Source organism: Primulina tabacum, chromosome 3 (genome assembly GCF_025594145.1).
Source record: "Primulina tabacum isolate GXHZ01 chromosome 3, ASM2559414v2, whole genome shotgun sequence".
Classification (NCBI taxonomy): Eukaryota; Viridiplantae; Streptophyta; class Magnoliopsida; order Lamiales; family Gesneriaceae; genus Primulina; species Primulina tabacum.
The window spans coordinates 19,843,539-19,867,115 of NC_134552.1; the positions used below are offsets into that span (position 1 = coordinate 19,843,539).

A 23,577-nucleotide genomic window follows, 5' to 3' on the forward strand; every position below is an offset into this window, starting at 1 on the left:
GAGGTGAGTATCACAAAAATTACTTGTTTGAAAAAGATCAGGACAACACAATATTTTATTTGTTTCATCGAATCGAGGAAGTGACTCTGTTTTTTAGCGTGTTAACTTTTCGTGGTCGAAGAATTGTATCAGATGATAACTTTGCTCCTTAAGTGTAGATGCTTCTGCTTCTTGACTTCATAGCCCGAACTACTTGATCTTCTTAAGTACTGTCTGAACGGTTTGAACTTGTCTAGCGGTCAGAAACCTAGAATACATTTAAAAGCGAAGGAAAAAAAGACCTGAAACAGATTGATGCTGTTATTTTTCAATCACCAAAACTTATGGGTACTTGAAATATTCTAACACCCCAAGTGGGTATCTGAGTTGATAGAGAAAGTAAGTGTTTGACCAATAATCAAGAGATCGATTTTTCCTATCAATAACTTCTCAAGCAAACATGTCGCACATGTCTTACCTACTGCGGTTTACCTAGTTAACATGGTTTGCAAGCTATTGAGTTAACTTACGGTTTACCAGTGTGTACCGAATGATAGTAGCTTTAGGTTTCCACGTCATAAAAAAAGAAAAAGAAAAAATGGATGTCTAAGTGGTTTTATTAAAGTATTTAATTTAAATTATATGTGCAGTTGCATACCTACTATAACGGTAATTAAATTGCAATTACAAATTTGAAATACATGTACATAAAAATTAAAATGAAAAATATTCATATTGGCAAATGAAAATATCATATTTTAATTTATAAAATTAACTCTTTAACTCAAAAGGTTAAAAAAAATACAAATGAAATAATCAAAAAAATAAAAAATGTCATATAAAGGAAAAAATGGTTTTCGGTTCGGAACTGAATAAAGGAAAAACTAAAAACCAAATTTTCGGTTCGGGAGGTTAATCGAACCGTGAACACACCTATGTAAGAGTAAAAAATAAGAAAAAATAGTTAGAAATAAGAGAAATCCCGAAAATACATTTACCAACGAGGTGTGTAAAATTTCCGACCAAACCAAGTTACAACCCCTAAATCATAAACACACTAGAAACCTTTTCAAACCGATCGAAATGTTTTTTTTTTAAAAAAAAAAACTTTAAAAAAACAAACTTGTAAAAGAAGTAGTGCGTGGCTCACAAGACCTTTAGCCAGAAAAATAATTGGAAAACTGTTTTAAACGGAGAAGTTTTCATACATTTTCTAAATTTTATATCTACTACAATATTGTTGATACTTGATTGGAAATTCAACAAGTTTTTTAACATGGAAATGTAGGGTCTTTTCAAAATACACGCGTGAAAACCAGTCTGCTGCATATTATGTTTTGGATCATATTTATTGACTGACTTTATTTAGCGTAGATAAATATTTTAAGGTGAACACCCTAATAATATACAAATTTGAGCCAAACATTAGACGAAACAACGACGTATGATCATTTAATACATTAATATCATTCGCACCAAAATATACAATATACTCATAACTTCTGATATACATGCCCATATTAAGGTTTATTTCAGACTTATATCTATTGCTCCTCCTCACGAATAATTATAAAATAGACTCTACGTATATTGAACAAGTTTTCTCTTTGCTTACTGCATAATGAATAATATGTATGCATTTACTATTAGCTAGCAATCTTGAATGGGAACAAGTTGCAGTTTTCCACCATAAATCTCAGGAAGCTGGCATTCATCCAGTGGCGTAGCCAGAATTATTTTTTCCGGTGGGCAGAATATTTTTAAATATTAATTTGAACTTCATATAATAAAAATAAAAAAGAAATTAAAGAAACATACCGAATTCTTATTTTAAGCCGAATTTTGCGATTTTTCAATACATCAAACTTGTTTATGATAAATTCTGTATCAATACCCAGAGCAATATCCCTCTCTATATAAACAACAATGGTATTGGCCAAAAGGTCATTTTCCATTTTATTACGAAGTGGCAAAGCTCGTTCTATAGTTGCTGTGGAAACTGGAAGAGTCAAAACCAATCGAACCAACCTATCAATCAAAGGATAGATAACCGACTTCGTTGTTCTGGCCAATGTTTGGCACAAATGATGCAAAGAATCAAGATTCTGAAACTGCGCATGACGCGGTACATCAAACTTATAATGATCTAATTCTCTCATCAAATCTTCTCTTTCTTCTTGACTGAAATCATGGTAGTAAAACTTATCAACAAGAGAACAAATGTCACACAGAGAAAATGATCTGAATCCATCAACGGGACTCAAAGCATTATTAAGAGTAAGAAGTTTCATTGTGCTCTCTGGAAATCTCTCGTTCAATTCCATCAATTGAAAATCTATTACTGCGTTGAATATTTCAAAATGATAGTGATCATGGACTGTTATATTATTTTTCAGCTGACAAGAACGCTTTGTACCTCGCGTATAGCAATCATCAAAGTCCGGTACCTCAATATCATTACTTTCACAAAACTTAATCACACTCCAAAGAAATTCTTCCCATCTACCATCTCGGATATGCTGAAGATTTATTCTAGTCGTAGAAACCAAATTCATAGCATTCAAAATATCTATGTCATTCTTCTGTAATGTCTGACACAACTTTTCTGATATTCCCAAAACTTCATGCATCAAAAACAACACAAATACAAAGTCAAATGATTTTATATCCAAGTACAAACCTTTAGCCTCTCCTCGAATGTTATTATTGAGACCTTTGTCAACAAGATCTTGAAGAAGTATACTCACTGAACCAAACAAACCAATGAATCTCCTAACAGAGTTGAAATGTAAACTCCAACGAGTAGCTCCAGCTCGTATCAAAGAACAATCTTGATTAGCTCCAGTACCAGTGTCAATTTCTCCCGATTCTATCAAATCATTAATTTCATCTTTTCGGACAGATTTCAATTGAAAATGACGTTTAGCATATGAACCGACAAAATTAATAGCTGAAGTTAATGTTGAAAAGAAACGCCACATATCATGCACCTCTTTAGAAACTGCAACTAAAGCAAGTTATAGTCTATGAGCAAAACAATGAATATAATAAGCATGTGGAGAATCTTTAAGAAATAATGATTGGAGTCCATTCCATTCCCCACGCATGTTACTTGTGCCATCATAGCCTTGCCCTCTTAGATTTTCAATCAACAAATTGTACTGGTTGAATACATTGCATATCTCATTTTTCAAAGTTAATGCACTTGTATTTTCAACGTGGACAACTTCAAAAAATCGTTCTCTAATGAACCCATCCCGATCAACATATCTTAAAATGATAGCCATTTGTTCTTTATTTGACTCAACAATTGCTTCATCAACTAGGATACAAAACTTGCTTTCTCCAATTTCTTCACGAATTTTATCTCTCACAATACCAGCAATAATTTTCAAAATCCCTCTTTGAATTTCCACTGATTTGTACTTTGCATTTTTAGCTGCTTTTTCTAGAATACTACCAATTTCTGAATTCATTCTTCCCAATAAATTGATCAATTCTATATAATTTCCACGGTTTTTAGAGTCAACTGATTCATCATGACCCCTAAAAGCACAACCTTGCATTGCAAGAAACTTCACACTTTCAATGGACACCTTTAAGAGCAAACGATTTCGCTCAATTTGCTCAGAAGATTGTTTTTTTAATCTTCTATCAATATGTTGATCAAGATTTTTCAAGTCTCCCCATTTTCTCATAGCAAAGCTATGTCTTGAATTCCCATATCCTTCATGTCTCTTGAAAGGACAATTTTTACAATTAACTCTTTTCCAATTTTAAAATCTCTTGATAGTGAACGTGTCAAATTGTGCTGAATTAGTGTCAAAGACATAACAAGGGAAACAAAATGCACTTTGCTTCTCAATAGAAAATTCAAGCCATGGATATTTCTGAAACCAAGAAGATTGGAATCTACGCTTTTGACCTTCACATTCAGCAAAAGGATAATCATATATAGGCTGAATCGGCCCTTTATCAATATATGCTCTTCTTACCTCATCTTGTAGTTCAATGGGATACTGCAATATTGGGATGCGAATTCCAGGATCAGAAACATATTGCAAAGTGATACTCGGAAGTGGTTCATTAAGACTCTCATTTTCAAGTCTTGGTCTTTTTGTTGATGCTGGTTCTGAAATAAAAGGAGATGCGTTATTTGGCCCATTTAAATCACTTGTTGAAGCTGATTCATCATTTTTCTTTTTGAAGAAATCAAAGATTTTATGATTCTTCATCGCAATATTTCACCTGTAAATTGTAATCAAAATGAAATTTATAAATTATAATTCGATTTAAATTTCAAATTCTGTATTTTTTAATCACAAAAGTTTAATCTTAAAATTTCAGCATAATTCAAATATAAAAAAACAAATTAAATCATGTAGATTTTTAATATAAAGATAAAAAACTTCACAAATTTTTCTTCTTTGAACAAATAAAAAATAGATACTAATTTAATTTTTAAACATTTTCAACTGAACGTACAAAAGTTGAAGAATTCTCGTGCGAAGCTTTCTCAATATTGGAAATGTTGAAGCATTCTTGTACAAAAAGTTGAAGCATTCTCGTACTGTCTTACAAAAGTTGAAGCATTCTCAATGTTTACACATTTTCAACAAAAGTTGATTTCAGCAAAAGTTGAAGCATCAATCATGAAGCATCATATTAACATAATATTTACAAATCATAATCTATATCATTGATAAAAATAAATTAGAAATACAAACCTAGAAGAAATTTTGTTTATTCAATTTTGTCCGAAGCTTTCTCGTGCGTGCGGCAATTTTTTTCAACTGAACAACTGTTTTTTTTTCTTCCCAATAATGGTTTACAATCTATACCTAATAACCCTTTGAATTGGGCTTTAAATCAACACATTTAATTACCCATTTAAATTGGGCTTCAAATATTAATTGGACTTTAAAATTCAATGCATTTTTTTTTTGTTTTTTGTGAAGTGGGCTTTAAACATGTATACCTAGGCCTAAAATATAAAAAATATCTGCTGGGCACAAGCCCAGCTTTGCCCATATTGTCCTACGCCCCTGCATTCATCTATGTCTTCTAGTAGAGTAGCCTTCATTCTCTTGTTATCCACAAAGACGATCTATATACAAAGAAATTTCAAGTTTGAGACGAATTACAGGGGGTTTCGATCGGTGGAAGCTAGGCCAAACCGCGATAAAAATATTTCAAATTTTTTTGTTTGGGGAGGAGACGTATACCTCCCAAACCGGTCGCGAGTTATTCATTTTTTTCTTTGAATTAAGCATCATTTTTCGGTAGCACATAAAGGCGTTGAATAAATGTTGCTCAAAAACTCTTGTAACATTGTCTCATAGGCTAATTTTGTAAAATAGATCTTCAACTCGATACGATTCATGAAAAAAATTATATTTTATTCTAAAAATATTATTTTTTATTTTAAATATGTATCGAGTTGACTTGTCTCACAAGAGACTTATTCTGAATGTTGTTACCTTATTCCTGGTATTTGTGTCAATGAATGGGTAAATGATCTTCCACAGTGTCATAAATATGTATGGTGCATTAATAACCATCACTTTCCCAAGTCTTTCCGGATAGCAATCCTGCAACGGATAATTGACCAAACAACCAGAATTTTGAAATCATGCATCGATCTCCAGATTTCATTTCAGGAACTCCGTTGATTAGTTAATAAACCCTTTTGGTTTGGTGTAGTTTTAACAGAAAAATCGAATATTTTTCATAGAATTGCAAATCATTTAGGTTGTATTTGGATTGAGTAATTTGAAATCCATGATTTCAAATTTATTTTCATTGTTAAATAAGTTTTCTAAAGTAAACTCAAATTCATCTTCTACTTTTTACACTATAATTATATTAATCACAACAAATTTCAAATGACCCGACTATCTAAGGATTTGCAAATCCTTTGTACTAGTATAATTATAATTATAATAAGTAGGGAGATTCGTTTGAAATTTTTTTGTATAAGTTATCTAAAAAATTAAAATATATTTAAATCCATGAATTTTTCAAATGCCTTAATCCAAATGCACCATCTAGGATTGAGTGGTTACTACTTTATTATGAATATATCTCGTGTGAGACGATTTCACTGATCTATATCTGTGAAACTGGTAGATCCGATCCATACATATAATAAAATAATATTTATAACATAAAAAGTAATACTTTTCATTGGTTGGGTCGAATCGGATATTCATTTCACAAAATTAACAGTGATACGGTCTCACACAAGTTTTTGTGTAAACTTATAGTAACGTATGCAACTCAATCCATTTAACTAAACCGCATAAAAATCCATATTTTTTAAACCGTATTGTAGCTAGACTTCGACCGTGTAATTGAAAGAGGATCGATTAAGGTGTCCGAATGCGCAACGGAAGTTTCAAAAATGTTTTTCAAGGCAAAAATCGAGCACCTCATGTACTAGTGTGTAGCAAATACAAAAACACGAAATGTCATACATAGGGTGTTTTAAGAAAACCTATCAATCACAAAGGATTGATGATGACTCCAACTTAGTTTTAAATAAATAAGTTCTTGAATGGCAAAACAATCTTCAAGCTCTCCTTGCTTCAAAATTAGGCCCAACATTTGCAAGCTAGAACCCCTCTTATTTTGCACTAGAAAAATAAGAGGATTTTTCAAAGAGAAGAGTATGAATCCTTCAACAATTGAAGAAAGAAAAATGAGGAGAATATTGCTCCAATATTTCGGCCAAGTGAGGTTCAAAAGAGAAGGGATGAGCTTTTTCTTGGTTCTTGAAAAAGTGATAAAGATGCATGAGCATGCAATGCAAATTTTTAATGAAAAAGTGCCTCCAACCCTTCACCTCCCTAGCATGCTTTTTAAGTGGGCTTGTAACATTTACAAAGCCCATGGACTTTATTTAAATGTCTCAAACACATTTGAGTCCATTTAAAATTTTACTTGATTTTACTCAAGCCCACTAGTTTAATAATTATTTCTAATTGGGTTCTACAAGGCCCAATGTTGTTTAATTAATTCAACACTTGAATTAATTTAATTATTTGGACTCTACTAGGCCCATTAGTGTTTAATTAACTCAACACTTGAATTAATTTAATTTAGTCCATAATAATGTTTATGAAAATCAAAATTTTCAAATACATTATTTGTTTGGCCAACTTTTAATTTAGGAACACTTCCTAAAATTAAAAGTTATATTCTCATTATAGAAGTCATACTTCTATTTTTATTTACGCTTATAAACTCCTTTATAAGCCGTTCAACACATTGAACTATTTTTCTTCTCAACGGGATATAGAAAGCTAGCACTTGTGTGGCCCTCAATGGTTCATTGATACAACTAGCCGTGGGTTCACATCTATATGTGATTCGGGACTAAACATGTCCTTATATGAGCATACCCCAATTGCTCCATTCTTAATTATCAACTCCTTGATAACAAGAACGTCAGAACTCAAGTCTGATAGTACCCAACCAATTATGTTAAAAGCCTAGCAGCATCGCTTACATGATTCCCTAGGTATCAAACGATAGTGCCTGCAAGAACCATTTTATTATGGTTAGCGTACAGTACGGTCCCTTCAACTCATATATCCCGACCGATTCGACAACCATTGGTATATCGAGAGTTGTCAATGAATCGATACTATGTGTCATGTCGTAGTTGCATCGATGGTGAAATCTATGAAACACCTTTCATAATTACCACCATACTCTGATTAGAGATTTCATACTACGTATACATGTGATCACATAGGATATCCATACCCGAAGGCAAGCGGTGAATCCCCAACTACAATGCATCGACTCCTATATGTTTCGACAAAACACCCAACCTTGCCACCTGATGACCCCATGAGAGTCGGTAAACAAGTCAAAGTACAATGCTAGCATATAGAGTCTCAATGTTGTCCCGGGTCATAAGGACTAATGGTGTACAACCATAAACTAGGACGTTTCCACTCGATAAGTGAGAACCACTTGGAAAGTCCTTTATAGAGGGTTGTTCAGTGCACTCTACCAGGAGCACCTATCTGCATGCTCGGACATCACAATGTCCCCTACCAATGAAACATGGTACTCACATTGCAGATACTAGTCTCAAACTCGAGCGGCCTATATCCTTCTTAGCGGCGGTTGAATCGACTAGAAACTGTTTAGAATATATACAGTATTCCAAATATGAGTTTCATGATACTCATCATATGAGCATCTCATATTCTTTCTACTATTTGTATATTCAAGGACTTTATTTATGCAACTAGCATGGGTATACAGATAAAGATGTGCCAAAACAATAATTACAAATATTATTAAAATAAATATTGTTTGTACATAGAGTTTCGATGTGAATCATTGGCCAGCACTTGGCTCGACGAGCACCTAATCTAACAATCTCCCACTTGCACTAGAGCCAACCACCCATATGCTTTATACCCATCGATTTGCGATGCTTCTCGAATAATGGTCCATTTAAATGCTTAGTTAGTGGATCAACAATATTATCTGCGGAGCAGACTTTGTCAATCGAGATTTCTCCTCTTTCCATAATCTCTCGGAGGATGTGGTACTTTCTCAATACATGTTTGGACTTCTGATGAGACCTTGGCTTCTTTGCTTGAGCAATGGCTCCCGTGTTGTCACAAAGCACCGGGACAGGAGCAACTCCATTAGGAATGATGCCCAACTCTTAGACAAAATTCCTTATCCAAACAGTCTCCTTTGCTGCAGCTGATGCAGCAATGTATTCTGCCTTAGTGGTGGAATCTGCTGTACTGTCTTGCTTGGAACTCTTCCAAGAGACAGCAGCACCATTGAGCATGAATATGAATCCAGAGGTTGACTTAGAGTCATCGATATCGCTTTGGAAGCTAGAGTCGATATAGCCTTCCAATTTCGGTTCTCCACCCCCATAGACCAAGAACAACTTATTGGTCCTTCTCAAATACTTGAGGATGTCTTTCAAAGCTTTCCAATGTGGAAGACCAGGGTTCATTGATATCTACTCACTACACTTAGTGCAAAAGCCACGTCAGGACGTGTACATATCATCCCATACATGATGCTACCAATCGCAGATGCATATGGAATGCGTGTCATCGCCGCTATCTCTGCATCAGTCTTGGGAGACATAGACTTGGATAGGGACACGCCATGACACATTGGTAAATGTCCTCTCTTGGACTCATCCATCGAGAACCTCTTCACGATGATATCAATGTATGTGGACTGGGTGAGACCAAGCAATCTTCTTGATCTATCTCTACAGATCTGTATTCCCAATACAAAAGATGCTTCACCCAAGTCCTGCATCGAGAACTTACTCACTAACCATATTTTATTTGATTGCAACATTCCTACATCATTCCCAATGAGTAGAATGTCATCAACATAAAGCACCAGGAATGTCACAGCACTCCCACTGACCTTCTTATACACACAAGGTTCCTCAGGATTCTTAGTAAAACCAAACTCTTTGATTGTACTGTCGAATCTAAGGTTCCAACTCCTAGATGCCTGCTTTAGACCATAAATAAATCTTTGAAGTTTGCATACCATATGCTCACTTCCGACAGATGTAAACCCTTCAGGTTGAGACATGTAAATCTCTTCCTTAATATCCCCATTAAGAAAGGCTGTCTTGACATCCATCTGCCATATCTCATAGTCATACCATGCAGCTATGGCTAGCAATATCCTTATAGACTTGAACATTGCAACTGGAGAAAAGGTTTCCTCAAAATCAACTCCTTGTCTTTGAGTATATCTTTTTGCTACCAATCGCGTCTTGAAGGTCAATACCTTCCAATCCGCCCCAAGTTTCCTCTTGTAAATCCATTTACACCCTATGGGAACAATTCTCTCAGGTGGATCCACGAGATTCCACACTTGGTTCAAATGCATGGAATTCATCTCAGATTCCATTGCTTCAAGTCACTTGGATGAATCGGCATCAGATAACGCTTCCTTGAAGGTCCTTGGATCACATCCATGGTTAGGCTCATCATGGCCCTCTTCAAGAAGCAGACCATACCTCATAGGTGGTTTCGAGACTCTCTCGGATCTTCTAGGAGCTTGTATGATAAGTGCAATTTTTGCACTTAAATTATCCCCATAATGCATATAGATTGTTAGTTTTCTTGGGCAGAATTATGCGGTATTGTTACTTTTGATGTACTTGCAGGAATATAGCGGAAGCTACTACATGGGCGTAAAAGGATAAAAAAATGACGCTTAGAAGAAAATGGTGAAAATGGCCCTCTATTGGAGACAGCAAAACCCGCGCATATGCACGAGTCAAAGGCACGCATATGCGCGAGTGATACACCTAAGCAAGGGAAAATACACAAAGACTCACGCATATGCGCCGACATTGGCGCGCATATGCGCGCGACGCGATGCTCAGACTTAAATAGGTTTAATCGTGGGTTTAGAAGGGATTCGGAAATTTTAGTAGCAGCCGACATATCTTAGAGCTAAAGAGCAGAAGTCAGAATACGAAAGACGGAACGCGAAGAACGGAGATAGAAGACGCTGAATCCGGACACGGAGACGCAATTTCATCTGCCCTCAACACGTTTCTTATTCGGTTATTTACTTTTACGTTTTTAATGATTACAAATAGGTTTTTTATTGATTTAAATTCAACTATGAACTAATTTTATTTTCTAGAGATTGATGTAATCTTGGTTGAACCTATGTTATTGATGTTTTGAATTTTCATGAATTAATTCATCGTGTTTATTTGTGATTTCTTGTCGTTAATGCTTTTGAATTACTTGCCATAATTCAATTGATCAAATAATTAAGATCTAACACTCGAGAGAGGGGATTAAAATTAGGACAGGGGAAATCACATCGTTAGACGTTTATAACGTGCAAAAGACGTATAACTCTGACGAATCCATAAGAGAACCTTGTTTGCATTTATTACGTATTACGTGAATTTGAATAGACATATTAAAATCAGTAATAGGTAATACAGTTCTATTTATCACTTGAAAAAGGGAATGGGAAATTGCGAGTTCTTGGTTAGTAAACATGATGCGATTTAATGATATGTTAGTCAATTTTAATTTAGCATAGGGGAGACCAGACGAAATCATATCTCTAGATTGCTTTACTCATTGAATTTCGACTGTGTGCATAAGATTTACATAATTCGCTATTTTATCTGAATTGATTGTAAATCATCTATTTGATTTCTCTAAATAAAGTTGAACTATGTCAATTATGGTAATTAATATACAGTTTTAAATAATTACTCCTCGTGGGACCGATATCTGTACTCTAACCAGTACTAAAACTTGACACCCTACACTTGCGGTAGTGAAAATTCGCAACAAGTTTTTTGGCGTCGTTGCCGGGGAGTAAAAATATTTAATTGCAAATTGATATCATTACTAAGTGGTCTTGACTTTAATTTAGATTTTATTTTATTTTATTTTTTTTGTTACTTTATAATCTCTGCTGTTTTGCAGTGCATGCGAAGATACCAAAATCCCGACCTGCTTATTTTTTATCCGGAGATCGAAAGAACTGCGAGAAGACTAAGAAAAGCTAGAAGGGAAGAAATCTTAGCAATGACTAAGAATAGGGAAAACGACAGACATAACCTGCCAGAGGCCATACCTATCAGAGATCACTTCCGACCAGTGATCGACACTCACTATTCTGGCATTGCAAGAGGGACCATCAACGCCAATAATTTCGAACTAAAACCTGCCCTGATTAATATGGTCCAACAAAACCAGTTCGCGGGGACTGCTACTTCTGATCCTCACGTTCATTTGAGGACTTTCTTGGAGATCACGGACACGGTAAAAATGAATAATGTTCCTGATGATATTATTAGATTGCGTTTGTTTCCATTTTCTCTCAGGGACCAAGCAAGAGGATGGCTCCATTGCCGCTAGGGAGCATTACGACATGGCAGGAGTTAGCCATGAAATTCCTTTCAAAATATTTCCCCCCGCCAAGTCTGCACAATTGAAGATTGTGATCAGCACTTTCAGGCAGACTGATTTTGAGCAACTCTATGAGGCGTGGGAAAGGTATAAAGAGTTGTTGCGAAGGTGCCCGAATCATGGCTTTGAAGACTGGGCACATATTGAGCTTTTTTACACGGGGTTGAATGGCCAGACACGGACAACAGTGGATGCAGCGGCAGGTGGCACGATCTTTGCCAAATCTCCTGCTCAAGCCTACGACTTGCTTGAGCAGATGACTATTAATAGCTACCAATGGCCTTCTGAGAGGTCAGGAGTAAAGAGAACAGCTGGAGTCTATGCTGTGGATCCGATTACATCGCTCACCGCCCAAGTTTCTTAATGCGAACACGGATGGTCAAGCCCCAAGGAAAGCGTGGGACCCTTTAGAGTAGCCGGAGGGACCAATCACGAAGGGACGACTGAAGAGATACAAGGAAGCATTGCAGGGGCTTATGAGCAAGGAAGAAGGACTTACAAGCGAGGTGCAAAGTGCTGATGGGTTCGTAATTCACGGGAGCAAGTGCGGGAGTCAGTGGATGCGGTTCAAGTGCTAAAATATGAAGAAAATGACCTTGGACCAGAAGCTTCCGCGCTAGGGCGGCCAAAATTCACCGCCCCAGTGCCAAACATTCTGCCCGATTCTAGAGCGTCTCGCGCTAGGGCGGCCAAACTTCACCGCCCCAGCGCGCCTGTCCAGAAAGCCTCGCGCTAGGGCGGCCAAACTTCACCGCCCCAACGCGCCGCAGCCGAGAAAAAATACTTCTTTCCTTATTTAGAGTTTTAATTATCTTGGTAACTTGATTTTGATATCTTTTTGATATGTAAACATATATGGACGAAAATTAACACAGAATATACATTATTATTGATAGTTTATCAAACTTTTTTAGACGCTCTAGGAATCAGGCAGAATGTTTGGCGCTGGGGCGGTGAAGTTTGGCCGCCCTAGCGCGGAAGCTTCTGGTCCAAGGTCATTTTCTTCATATTTTAGCACTTGAACCGCATTCCACTGACTCCCGCACATTGCTCCTGTGAATCACGAACCCTTCAGCACTTTGCACCTCGCTTGTAAGTCCTTCTTCCTTGCTCATAAGCCCCTGCAATGCTTCCTTGAATCTCTTCCGTTGTCCCCTCGTGATTGGTCCATCCGACAACTCTAAAGGGTCCCACGCTTTCCTTGGGGCTTGACCATCCGTGTTCGCATCATCCTCCCCTCTTGAAAAGGATTTGTCCTCAAATCTTGTTCATCACCTACATCAAACAATGACAAATCACTAACATTAAAAGTAGAGCTCACATTATAATCACCTGGTAGATCGAGTTTTTAGGCGTTGTCATTGATCCTTCAAGTACTTGGAATGGTCCATCACCCCTAGGTAATAGCTTTGAACGTCTCTTCTCGGGGAACCTTTCCTTCCTCAAGTGTAGTCACACCCAATCTCCTTTCTCAAATACCACCTTCTTCTTCCCCTTGTTAGCTTGCTTGGCATATTGCTCATTCTTCTTCTCAATGTTGGCCTTGGCCTTTTCATGCAAACTCCTCACAAATTCGGCTTTTTTCTTGCCATCCATGTTTAACCTTTCACTCACAGGTAAAGACATCAAATCCAACGGAGTCAAATGATTAAAACCATGCACAATTTCAAACGATGAATAATTGGTAGTAGAATGCACGCAACGATTATAAGCAAACTCAACAAATGGCAAACAATCTTCCCAATTCTTTAAGTTCTTTTTAAGTATTGCACGCAAAAGTGTTCCTAAAGTTCTATTAACAACCTCAGTTTGTCCATCCGTTTGAGGATGATAGGTAGTAGAGAACAACAATTTTGTGCCAAGTTTAGCCCACAACGTTTTCCAAAAGTAACTCAAAAACTTAACATCACGGTCAGAAACAATAGTCCTAGGCATGCCATGCAACCTAACGACATCTCTAAAGAATAAGTCTGCAATGTTAGAAGCATCACAATTTTATAACAAGCTATAAAATGTGCCATTTTAGAAAATCTATCAACAACAACAAATATAGAGTCCCTCCCCTTCTTTGTCCTAGGCAACCCCAAAACAAAGTCCATAAAAATATCAACCCAAGGTTCACTGGGGATGGGAAGAGGTGTATACAATCCATGTGGTTGTGTCCTAGACTTAGCTTGTCTACAGGTTATGCACTTATCACACACACGCTCAACATCACGTTTCATACGTGACCAATAAAAATGTTCATGCAAAGCACTCAAGGTTTTTGCCACACGTGCCCCATCAAACCACCCCCATGTGCCTCCCTAACAAGTAATTCACGAATGGATGATTTATGGATGCACAACCTATCTTCTCTAAACAGAAAACTGTTATGCAAATAGAATTTCTCATGTGGACCATGCATACAAGTTTCAAACACACTCTTAAAATCCTCATCTAGCACATACAACTCTTTTACTTGCTCAAACCCCAAAATCTTGGATTCCAAGGTAGAGATTAGCACGTACCTCCGTGATAGTGCGTCGGCCACTATATTCTCCTTACCTTGTTTGTACTTGATTATGTAGGGGAATGTCTCTATGAATGCCACCCACTTGGCATGCCGCTTGTTCAGCTTTTGTTGCCCCTTAAGGTGCTTTAGAGACTCGTGATCCGTATGAATCACAAACTCCTTAGGCCTCAAGTAGTGCTGCCACGTCTCTAGGGTCCTCACAAGTGCGTAGAACTCCTTATCATACGTGGGATAGTTCAGGGCGGCTCCATTGAGTTTCTCGCTAAAGTATGCCACCGGTCGACCTCTTTGCATCAAGACTCCACCAATACCTACACCTGAAGCATCACATTCAATTTCAAATGTATTAGCAAAATCAGGTAAAACAAGTAAAGGAGCATTAATTAATTTTTGCTTAATAAGATTAAAAGACTTCTCTTGCTCCTCGCCTCAATGGAATGGAACGTTATTCTTGATTACCGCCGTCATCGGTGCTGCCAATGTGCTAAAATCCTTTACAAACCTCCTATAGAAGCTTGCAAGTCCATGAAAACTTCGGACATCCACTCATATAACCCATATTTGGTTTTAAATGCAGTTTTCCACTCATCACCTTCCCTCATCCTAATTTGGCGATAACCACTCTTCAAATCAATTTTGCTAAAGATACAAGCATCATGCAATTCATCTAACATATCATCTAGTCTAGGTATGGGAAGCCTATACTTAATGGTTATGTTATTGATTGCCCTACAATCTACACACATATGCCATGAGCCATCTTTCTTAGGAACTAGTAAAACAGGTACAGCACAAAGTGACATAGACTCACGCACAAAACCTCTATCTAACAACTCACTTACCTGTCGTTGAAGTTCCTTAGTCTCCTCCGGATTGCTCCTATAGGCTGGGCGATTTGGCAATGCACTCCCCGGCACGAAATCGATTTGGTGCTCGATTCACCTCAATGGTGGTAAGCATTGAGGTAACTTCTCCGGGAACACATCTTCAAATTCCTGCAAAAGTGAAACAACAATGCTCAGAAGGGACCCGGCTATATCACTTGTGTTAAGGAGAATCTCCTTCTAAAGAATCAACACAAGTGGTTCATGTGTGTGCATTAAAAGTTTCAACTCACCTTTTTGGGCCATATATGTTTTCTTTTTGGCCTCTTTCCTCTCATTTTCTTTCCTCTCAATTTCTTTTCTCTCTTTTTTCTTTTGTATGGCTATCTCACTCTTTTGATCACTCTTTTTTCAGCCATTTTATTTTTATTTTCAAATGTCATCTCACTTCTTTGTTCACTCTTTTTTTCGGCCTCGTCTCTCTTCTTTTTTTTCAATTGTCCTCCAACACTTGCTTTGGGAACAATAGGAAGTAAAACAATATATTCTTTCTTAAGAACAAAGGAATACCTATTCTTAAACCCATCATGCGTCACTCGCCTATCATATTGCCACGGCCTACCCAACAAGATATGACAAGAATGCATGGGTACCACGTCACACAAGACCTCATCAATATACTTCCCAATAGAAAAAGACACCAACACTTGTTTGTTCACCTTCGGAGTGTTTGTTCACCTTCACCTCCACACAATCATTCAACCATTGAAGCCTATATGGTTGAGGATGCTTTAATGTAGGTAAACCCAATTTTTCGACCATCTCACTACTAGCTACATTGGTACAACTCCCCCCATCTATGATTAGATTGAAAACCTTTTGATTTAAAAAACACCTAGTGTGGAACAAGTTCTCCCTTTGGTTAGTCTCCTCCTCCTTGACTTGGGCACTCATGATCCGCCTAGTCACTAGTGCTTCACCTACAACCGCCTCATATCCCTCATCAGGATCCTCTAATGCAGGCATCTCATCATCATCATCACCCTCACTATGCGATTCATACTCACCATAGTCATTTAAAATCATCACCCTTTTATTAGGACATTCACTAGCAATATGACCCAACCCTTGACACCTAAAACATCTAGTATCTCTAGCTCGAGTAAGAGGAGTTTCAAATTTACCTTGCACTCCTTGTTTAGGCGCCTCTTATTTGGTCTCAACCTTGGGCTTGGTCACCAACTTATTCTCCTCACGTTTCACCACATTTGATCGCCAAGAAGATGATGAACTCCCAGCTTGATTAGTGCGGCCAACTCCTCGCCTCTTGAGTTGCTGCTCCACCTTTATGGCCATTTGCACCATCTCGTCTAGATCCAAGTAGTGCCTAAGCTCCACTTGATCCTCTATTTCCCTGTTCAAACCACAAAGAAAATGAGCCATTGTCACCTCACTATCTTCCTCAATATTTGCCCTAATCATGACTACTTCCATCTCCTTATAGTAGTCCTCCACACTCTTCAACCCTTGCCTCAAAGTTTGTAGCCTCTTAAACATCTCCCTATAATAGTGATTGGGCACAAACCTCTTCCTCATGACCCTCTTCATCTCATCCCAAGTTTCAATGGGTCTCTCAATATACCTCCTTCTAGGGGTCACTAATTGATCCCACCAAATGAGAGCATAGTCTAGAAATTCCACCACCTGCCAACCTAACCTTCTTTTGTTCGGAGTAGTGGTGACATTCAAATACAAACTCTACCCTCTTTTCCCACTCTAAATATGCCTCCTGGTCAGATTTCCCATGGAACGAAGGAATTTTCATCTTAATACTACCCATGTTACCATCTTCCCTATTTCCATCATATCTACCCCGTACAGCTTCTCTTTTTCGTCTACCAAATCCTCTACCTCTTCCATTCCTACCCCAATTTTTGTTTTGGCTCGCCTCATCTCCTCCCAAATCATATTCTTCCTCTTCTTCTCCTCTACCCAAATCCTTAGACTTAGTTTTACCTCCACTAGTACTAACTTCAAGCCTACTCATCCTCTTATGTAATGGCTCCTGTTCAACTCTCATCATTCTACTAAAATGCCCAAATAATGCCTCCATTTGAACCTTAGACAACCCCGGGTTCGAACTATCTCCTACCTCCCTCTCCGTTTAATTTCAAATTTGTACCTACAAGAAAATGTTAGTAGAAAACAAAATATTCTCACCCGAATGCTCACAATCACTTCAAAGAAAGTCGCTCGTCACTCCTCTCTAATTTTTTTTTTTTGCTCACAACAAATACTCACTAGTCACTCCAAAGAAAATACACTCGCACTCAAGTAATTTTCACTCAAATTTGATAGTATCCTCGAAAGTGTGCTCAAGATTTGTATTTGTATATCAAACAATCAAGTCCAACTTGTGAACAATTGTGATCGACTCACTTGGACTGCGTAGACAAGAAATTTGAAGATCAATATTTTTTTTTTGACTGTGTGAGACAATTGTATATGACTCACAAAAAGGAATAGAACAAAATACCAAAAAGAAATATTGGTGAATTTTTGGATTTTTGGTAACCTTTTTTTTTTTTGCTGAGTACTTACTCGAAAATCCCAAAACAAAAATCACCAAAAATTTCGGAACTGAAGAAGAATGATATGCTAGAAAGACAGATCTGAAAAGAAACAAAAGGATAATAGATCTGATAATAGAACGAGATAATAAGTGATAAAACTTACTTGAATTCAATGAGCCTAAGCTTTGATACCAAAAGATGTGAATCTTTGTACGAACGACTAGCAAACACGATAAAAGAAGAATCGCGCCCTCAAATTCAATATCGAACGAAGAATTCGTGTTGACCTGATCTTTTGAATCAAGTATGGGTTTGTAATATTCACCTCTAAATTATAAAATTTAGCAACAAATAATCACGAATAAAACAATTTAATTATCAGACAAACCTTCAAAGAACTAGTCCTTGACAATCCGTATGAAATCAACCGACAAACGCCACAAAGTATGAACCTTGATAAGTTTGATTTTTTATGAACACAAAACAAAGCTTTGAAAAAGTTTGAGAGAAAATCTCAAAAAGTTTGATAAACTATCAATAATAATGTCTATTGTGTGTTAATTTTCGTCCATATATGTTTACATATCAAAAAGATATCAAAATCAAGTTACCAAGATAATTAAAACTCTAAATAAGGAAAGAATTATTTTTTCTCGGCTGCGGCGCGCTGCGGCTGTGAAGTTTGGCCGCCCTAGCACGAGGCTTTCAGGACAGGCGCGCTGGGGCGGTGAAATTTGGCCGCCCTAGGGCGAGACGCTCTGGAATCGGGGAGAATGTTTGGCGTTGGGGAGGTGAAGTTTGGCCGCCCTAGCGCGGAAGCTTCTTGTCCAAGGTCATTTTCTTTATATTTTAGCACTTGAACCGCATTCCACTGATTCCCGCACTTGCTCCCGTGAATCACGAATCCTTCAGCACTTTGCACCTCGCTTGTAAGTCCTTCTTCCTTGCTCATAAGCCCCTGCAATGCTTCCTTGAATCTCTTCAGTCGTCCCCTCGTGATTGGTCCCTCCGACAACTCTAAAGGGTCCCACGCTTTCCTTGGGGCTCGACCATCCGTGTTTGCATCATTTCTACACTAACCACCCAATTAGCAGCTATGAACAAGGTGAGCACAGCAGAGGGTGAAAGTGCACCGGTTGTTGTTGAATACACACATTTTTCTGAAGAAGTCCAATACATCAACAACAAGAATTTTGGAGGCTATGGATGATATCGAGGTAACCCTTCCCCTAATACTTATCACCTTGGATTGAGAAATCATGAGAATTTTTCATATGCAAATAATAAGAATATATTGAATCTTCCACTGGTTTCAATACATCAAATGGGGAATGGAAGCCATCATTTGAAGATTTAGTTGGGACTTTTGTTGCTGAATCTGGCAAGAGAATGGCTAGGACTGAGTCTAGGCTTGATAACCTAGAGACCCACATGGCAAATATTGGTGCTTCTTTGAAAATCTTGGAGACGCAAGTTGGGTAGATAACAAAACAACTCACGTTTCAACCGTCAGGCCGAGTACCAAAGACTGCAGACCCGAGTATCAGAGAGGTGAATGCTGTTTTCATACAACATGAGAAGGTTGGAATGATAGAAGTAGAAGAGAAAAGAGTTGATCATAAACCCAACTGGGAAGATAAGCCGACTCCAAGCAAAGGGGATCGAGGTAAGAAAGGTAAGAATTACGATTTTGATCAATGCATTGATATTTCTTTACTTCCCTATCCCCATAGATTTTTACAATTAAAGGATGAATTTCAAAAGAGAAAAGGTCTTGAAAATCTCAAGAACCTACACTCTAACATTCAGTCTGCAGAGCAGGAAGAGGTGGCATTTACTGGAGGAGATGATAAGGAAAGGCAAAGAAATCCTCCTCAGAAGCTGCAGGACTCCGGGGAATTTGTTGTCCCATGTGAAATAGGGGGTCAATTAGTGAAAAAAGATATATGTAAATCAGGAGCAAGCGTGAATATAATGTCAAGTTCTCTCTATGAGAAACTTGGACTACCCAGGATAAAACCCACATAATTAAGTTTGTAGCTGGCAGATAAATCGGTGAAGGTGCCATTGGACATTGTGGAAGATGTTGAACTTAAGATTGACAAATTGAAAGTTCTAGCAGAATTTGTGGTACTCGATATGGGGAATAGTCATAACGTTCACGTCATTCTAGGACGACCATTATTGGCTGCTGTTGGAGCCATCATTGACGTGAAACGAGGAAAGATGACCATGGAAGTTGAAGGTCAACTGGTGGCAATAAGGGCATCCAAGAAATCATAAGACCCACCATGAACAGGATTAGTGACAGTCGGGCTGATGACAATAAACCAAGCGCTGTGTGAGAGACAACCCATATTTATTTATTTTTTGCATTCGTTTTGTTTTTACTATTTTATTTCAATTCCTTAGTTTTTTAATTTTAATTTTCTCTATTCAAGTATTAATTTGATTTTTTTTATTTTTGCAGGTATTTAAAAAAAAATCGAAAAGCTTATGGACAGTGTGTGTCGCGCATATGCGCGACTTATTTTCGCGCACATGCGTGACACTGGCAGAAGTCTACGCGCATATGCGCCACTCATGGCACGCACATGCGCGACGAAGGCAGAGACATCAGCGCATATGCACAACTTATGGACGCGTATATGCGCGAAAGACCACACGCGAGACAGTAACCTAAGCGCATATGCGCCGCACTAGGGCGCGCATATGCGCGAGATTTAATTTAAGAAAAAAAAAAGGGCATCGTGATTCTCCTCCTCAGAACCAAACACAGCCGCCTCCCTCTCTTCTGAAATAAGCACAGCCGCCTCCATCCTCCGAAACGCCACCCGCCGCCGCCCCTATCTACAAGCTGCACTATGAAGCTTCAATCACTGCCACAACTTCCGACCACACTCCGATTCCTGTGAGTCGATTATAGCTGTTCTATCGCAAGTTTGGGGTCCTATTATCTCTGATTTTTTGCTCTTCTGTTGGTTGAGTTTAGTGTGTGGGCGTGAGCATTTGATTATTGATATGGCACCGAAAAAGAAATCTAAGAAGGGTGCTTTTTTTTTCCGCAAGTTTTGATACGCACCGATTTTGGAATGAGGAAGCCCAGCAAATTTATAAGAGCTCTATGACTCGGTCCATCATCTCGGAGAGGGGATTTAATTTATCGATAGCACGTGGTGTGATTGTGAATGAACTGGAACGAAGATAATGGGTTGAATTTGCTCACCCGCCTCTAGATGCTGTGATCTCAGTTGTGCGGGAGTTCTATGCTAATCTGCGGATACGCCATGACGAGTCGAAAGTATTGGTGAGAGGTAAATTGGTATCGTTTGACTCTCAAATGATAAACATGATCTATCAGATGCCAAGCCTCGACCAAGACGAGTACAGTGAATTTCTAGAAGAGGAGGTTAATTATTCAGAGGTCATTCGGACCGTATGTCAGGCAGGTGCTGTATGGAAAATGAGCTCGAGTGATCCAATTTCTCTAAAGAAATCCGATATGGGCCCCAATGCAAGTGCGTGGACATCGTTCGTGTTGGCCCGGGTTCTCCCATCCTCGCACTACCATGATGTAACCAAAGACAAAGTTGCACTTGTCTTCGCTATTTTGATGGGTAAATCTGTTGACTTGGGGAAAATAATCTATGGATCGTTCATGAGAGCCGGCACATGGTTAGCCACGGTCGCCCTTCCATGCCCTCACATTGTTACCGAGCTATGCAGACAGGCCGGCGTGTCATGGTCGCCTGATGAGCAAGTGCTTAAGCCGAAAGCCCCCATTGTTGCCTTCTTTAGAGCTGCCTCTTATATTCCCCACGAGTATCCAGATGAAGAGGAGCTCCCGCAGCCACAGCTTCCACCGCCACCACCACCTGAGGCAGCCAGACAGCGCAGGGGAGACCGATTTCGTAGACTTGAGACAGAGATGGAGGACCAGAGGAGGTTACTGGTTGAGCAGCGCTAGATGCTGGATTCGCTTCAGTTCCGCACCGACCATTTCATGGGATACCTGATGGACTTCACTTCCATGCTTGCTCAGTGGTTCCCACCTATAGGTCCAGAGGATCCGATGTTTCCCCAGCCACCTGCATGGCCACCGCAGTATCCTGTAGCCCCTTACCAGCCCCCACCCCAGAACATGGACGAGGATGAAAACGATGGTGACGGCGAGCACTGACGCTCATCGTGGGAGGTATGATTGTTCCGTTCTTTCTTGTTTATACATTGAGAACAATGCATACTTTAAGTTTGGGGGGGTGATTTAATTTTGATGTTTGTGTTTGATGTTTATTTTTTAAAAAAAATATTTAATTTAGTTTTTTTTTTCCATTTTTTTAGTCGTTAAATTGTTTTTTTTAGAGTTGTGGAATTAAGGTAATAACCAAACAATGATGGGAATTGACCCGAAACACATGTTTTTCCATTATTACGAATCTAAATGCATGCTATCTTTACTTAACCATTTACACACTACTTCACGATTGCTATGATTGTTGATACATCCGATGTCATGAGAGTGTTCATGTGATTTGTGATTTGGAATGTATGAATTGACTCCAAAACCTGCATGTTGATTACTTGTTGAGTTACATGTTCACTAACACAAAAATGATTCAGGCAGTATTTGAATTATTTTGGGCCTGTTTTTCCTTGAATAATTTGTCAATTGTTAGCCCGTTGAGCCTAAATGAGAATGAGATGTATGATTTGTTCTGTTTGAATACCCGAAAACATGATCTATCTGTGTTTTTTGATTGGTAAATTGAAAGTAGTCTAGAACTTGGTTTGGCACTCTTCGAGGCGAGATACGGGTATTGTGTGACTTAGGGATGATTTAGGCGATTTTTGGAACGTTTGAGCCTTTCAAGCCTACCCATAACATCATATTATACCCTAGTGTCCCATATTTGAGCTTAATGAAAATCGAATGGAGTGTGCCAAGGCACACAAAAGCCCCCATTCATATCAATTCTAAATCCCTACGTCAACTACAAATTTCTGAGCATATACACTAATACCTACCGAAAACTGAGAGAAAACGAACCTGCATATCACTACAAAAGTTCTTCTCCCTTGTGCGCGTATAAGAATATCATCGAAAAAAAAGGAAAAAAGATGAAAAGAAAGAAATGAAGTTCTATGAAAAAAAAATGTTTATAAAAAAGAGAAGGAAAAAGTTGAATAAAGAATAAAGAGTATGACGTAGTGATGTGAAAAAGAGGACAAAATGGTGAATATGTTGTGGCAAAGCAAGTTAATGTGAAACAAGAGGAAGAAGGAGAAGCGTGTTGAAAAATAAATTGGTTTCTTTCTCTAACTTTTGATTCTCTGTCTTCATTTGTAGCCATTAACCATAGCCTAACGCTATAATCTTAAAAGACCTATTAACCAAGTCACATGTACCCAATATACTAGTGGAGAAGAGTTGCCAAAGTTAAGCCTATGGACACTTGAAAAATGCTGTCGATAGACATAGAATTTGATTGTGCACATGTGCGCATCTCATGATATTGGACTTTGTTTGGTTAATTATTGTCTGCAGATTGCCATTTTGTTTAGCCAAATGTTACCCTATAAGTCCTGTTGATTTGTGAAGGTAAATGTGTGTCTCAATGGTTTTGCTAATTACATGTGTGTCGAGGAGTCCAGAATTTTTTTTCGAGATAAAAAGTTATGAACTTATCGTGGCATTTGGATTGGGTAAATGAGAATAG

The 23,577-nt window shown here is 38.1% G+C and overlaps 1 protein-coding gene across 1 annotated transcript in view; it reads right to left on the reverse strand.

Moving 5' to 3' along the window:
* Window positions 1-1,433: 1,433 nt before the first annotated feature.
* LOC142538562 (uncharacterized) overlaps window positions 1,434-23,577 on the reverse strand; it is a gene marked incomplete at its 5' end in the record, with an annotated part of 58,358 nt that continues 36,214 nt past the window's right edge. The window contains 3 exons of the mRNA XM_075643873.1: window positions 1,434-1,686; window positions 5,027-5,086; window positions 5,460-5,570. Coding sequence (XP_075499988.1) covers window positions 1,630-1,686; window positions 5,027-5,086; window positions 5,460-5,570 — 228 coding nt within the window. The remainder of the gene's footprint in view (window positions 1,687-5,026; window positions 5,087-5,459; window positions 5,571-23,577) is intronic.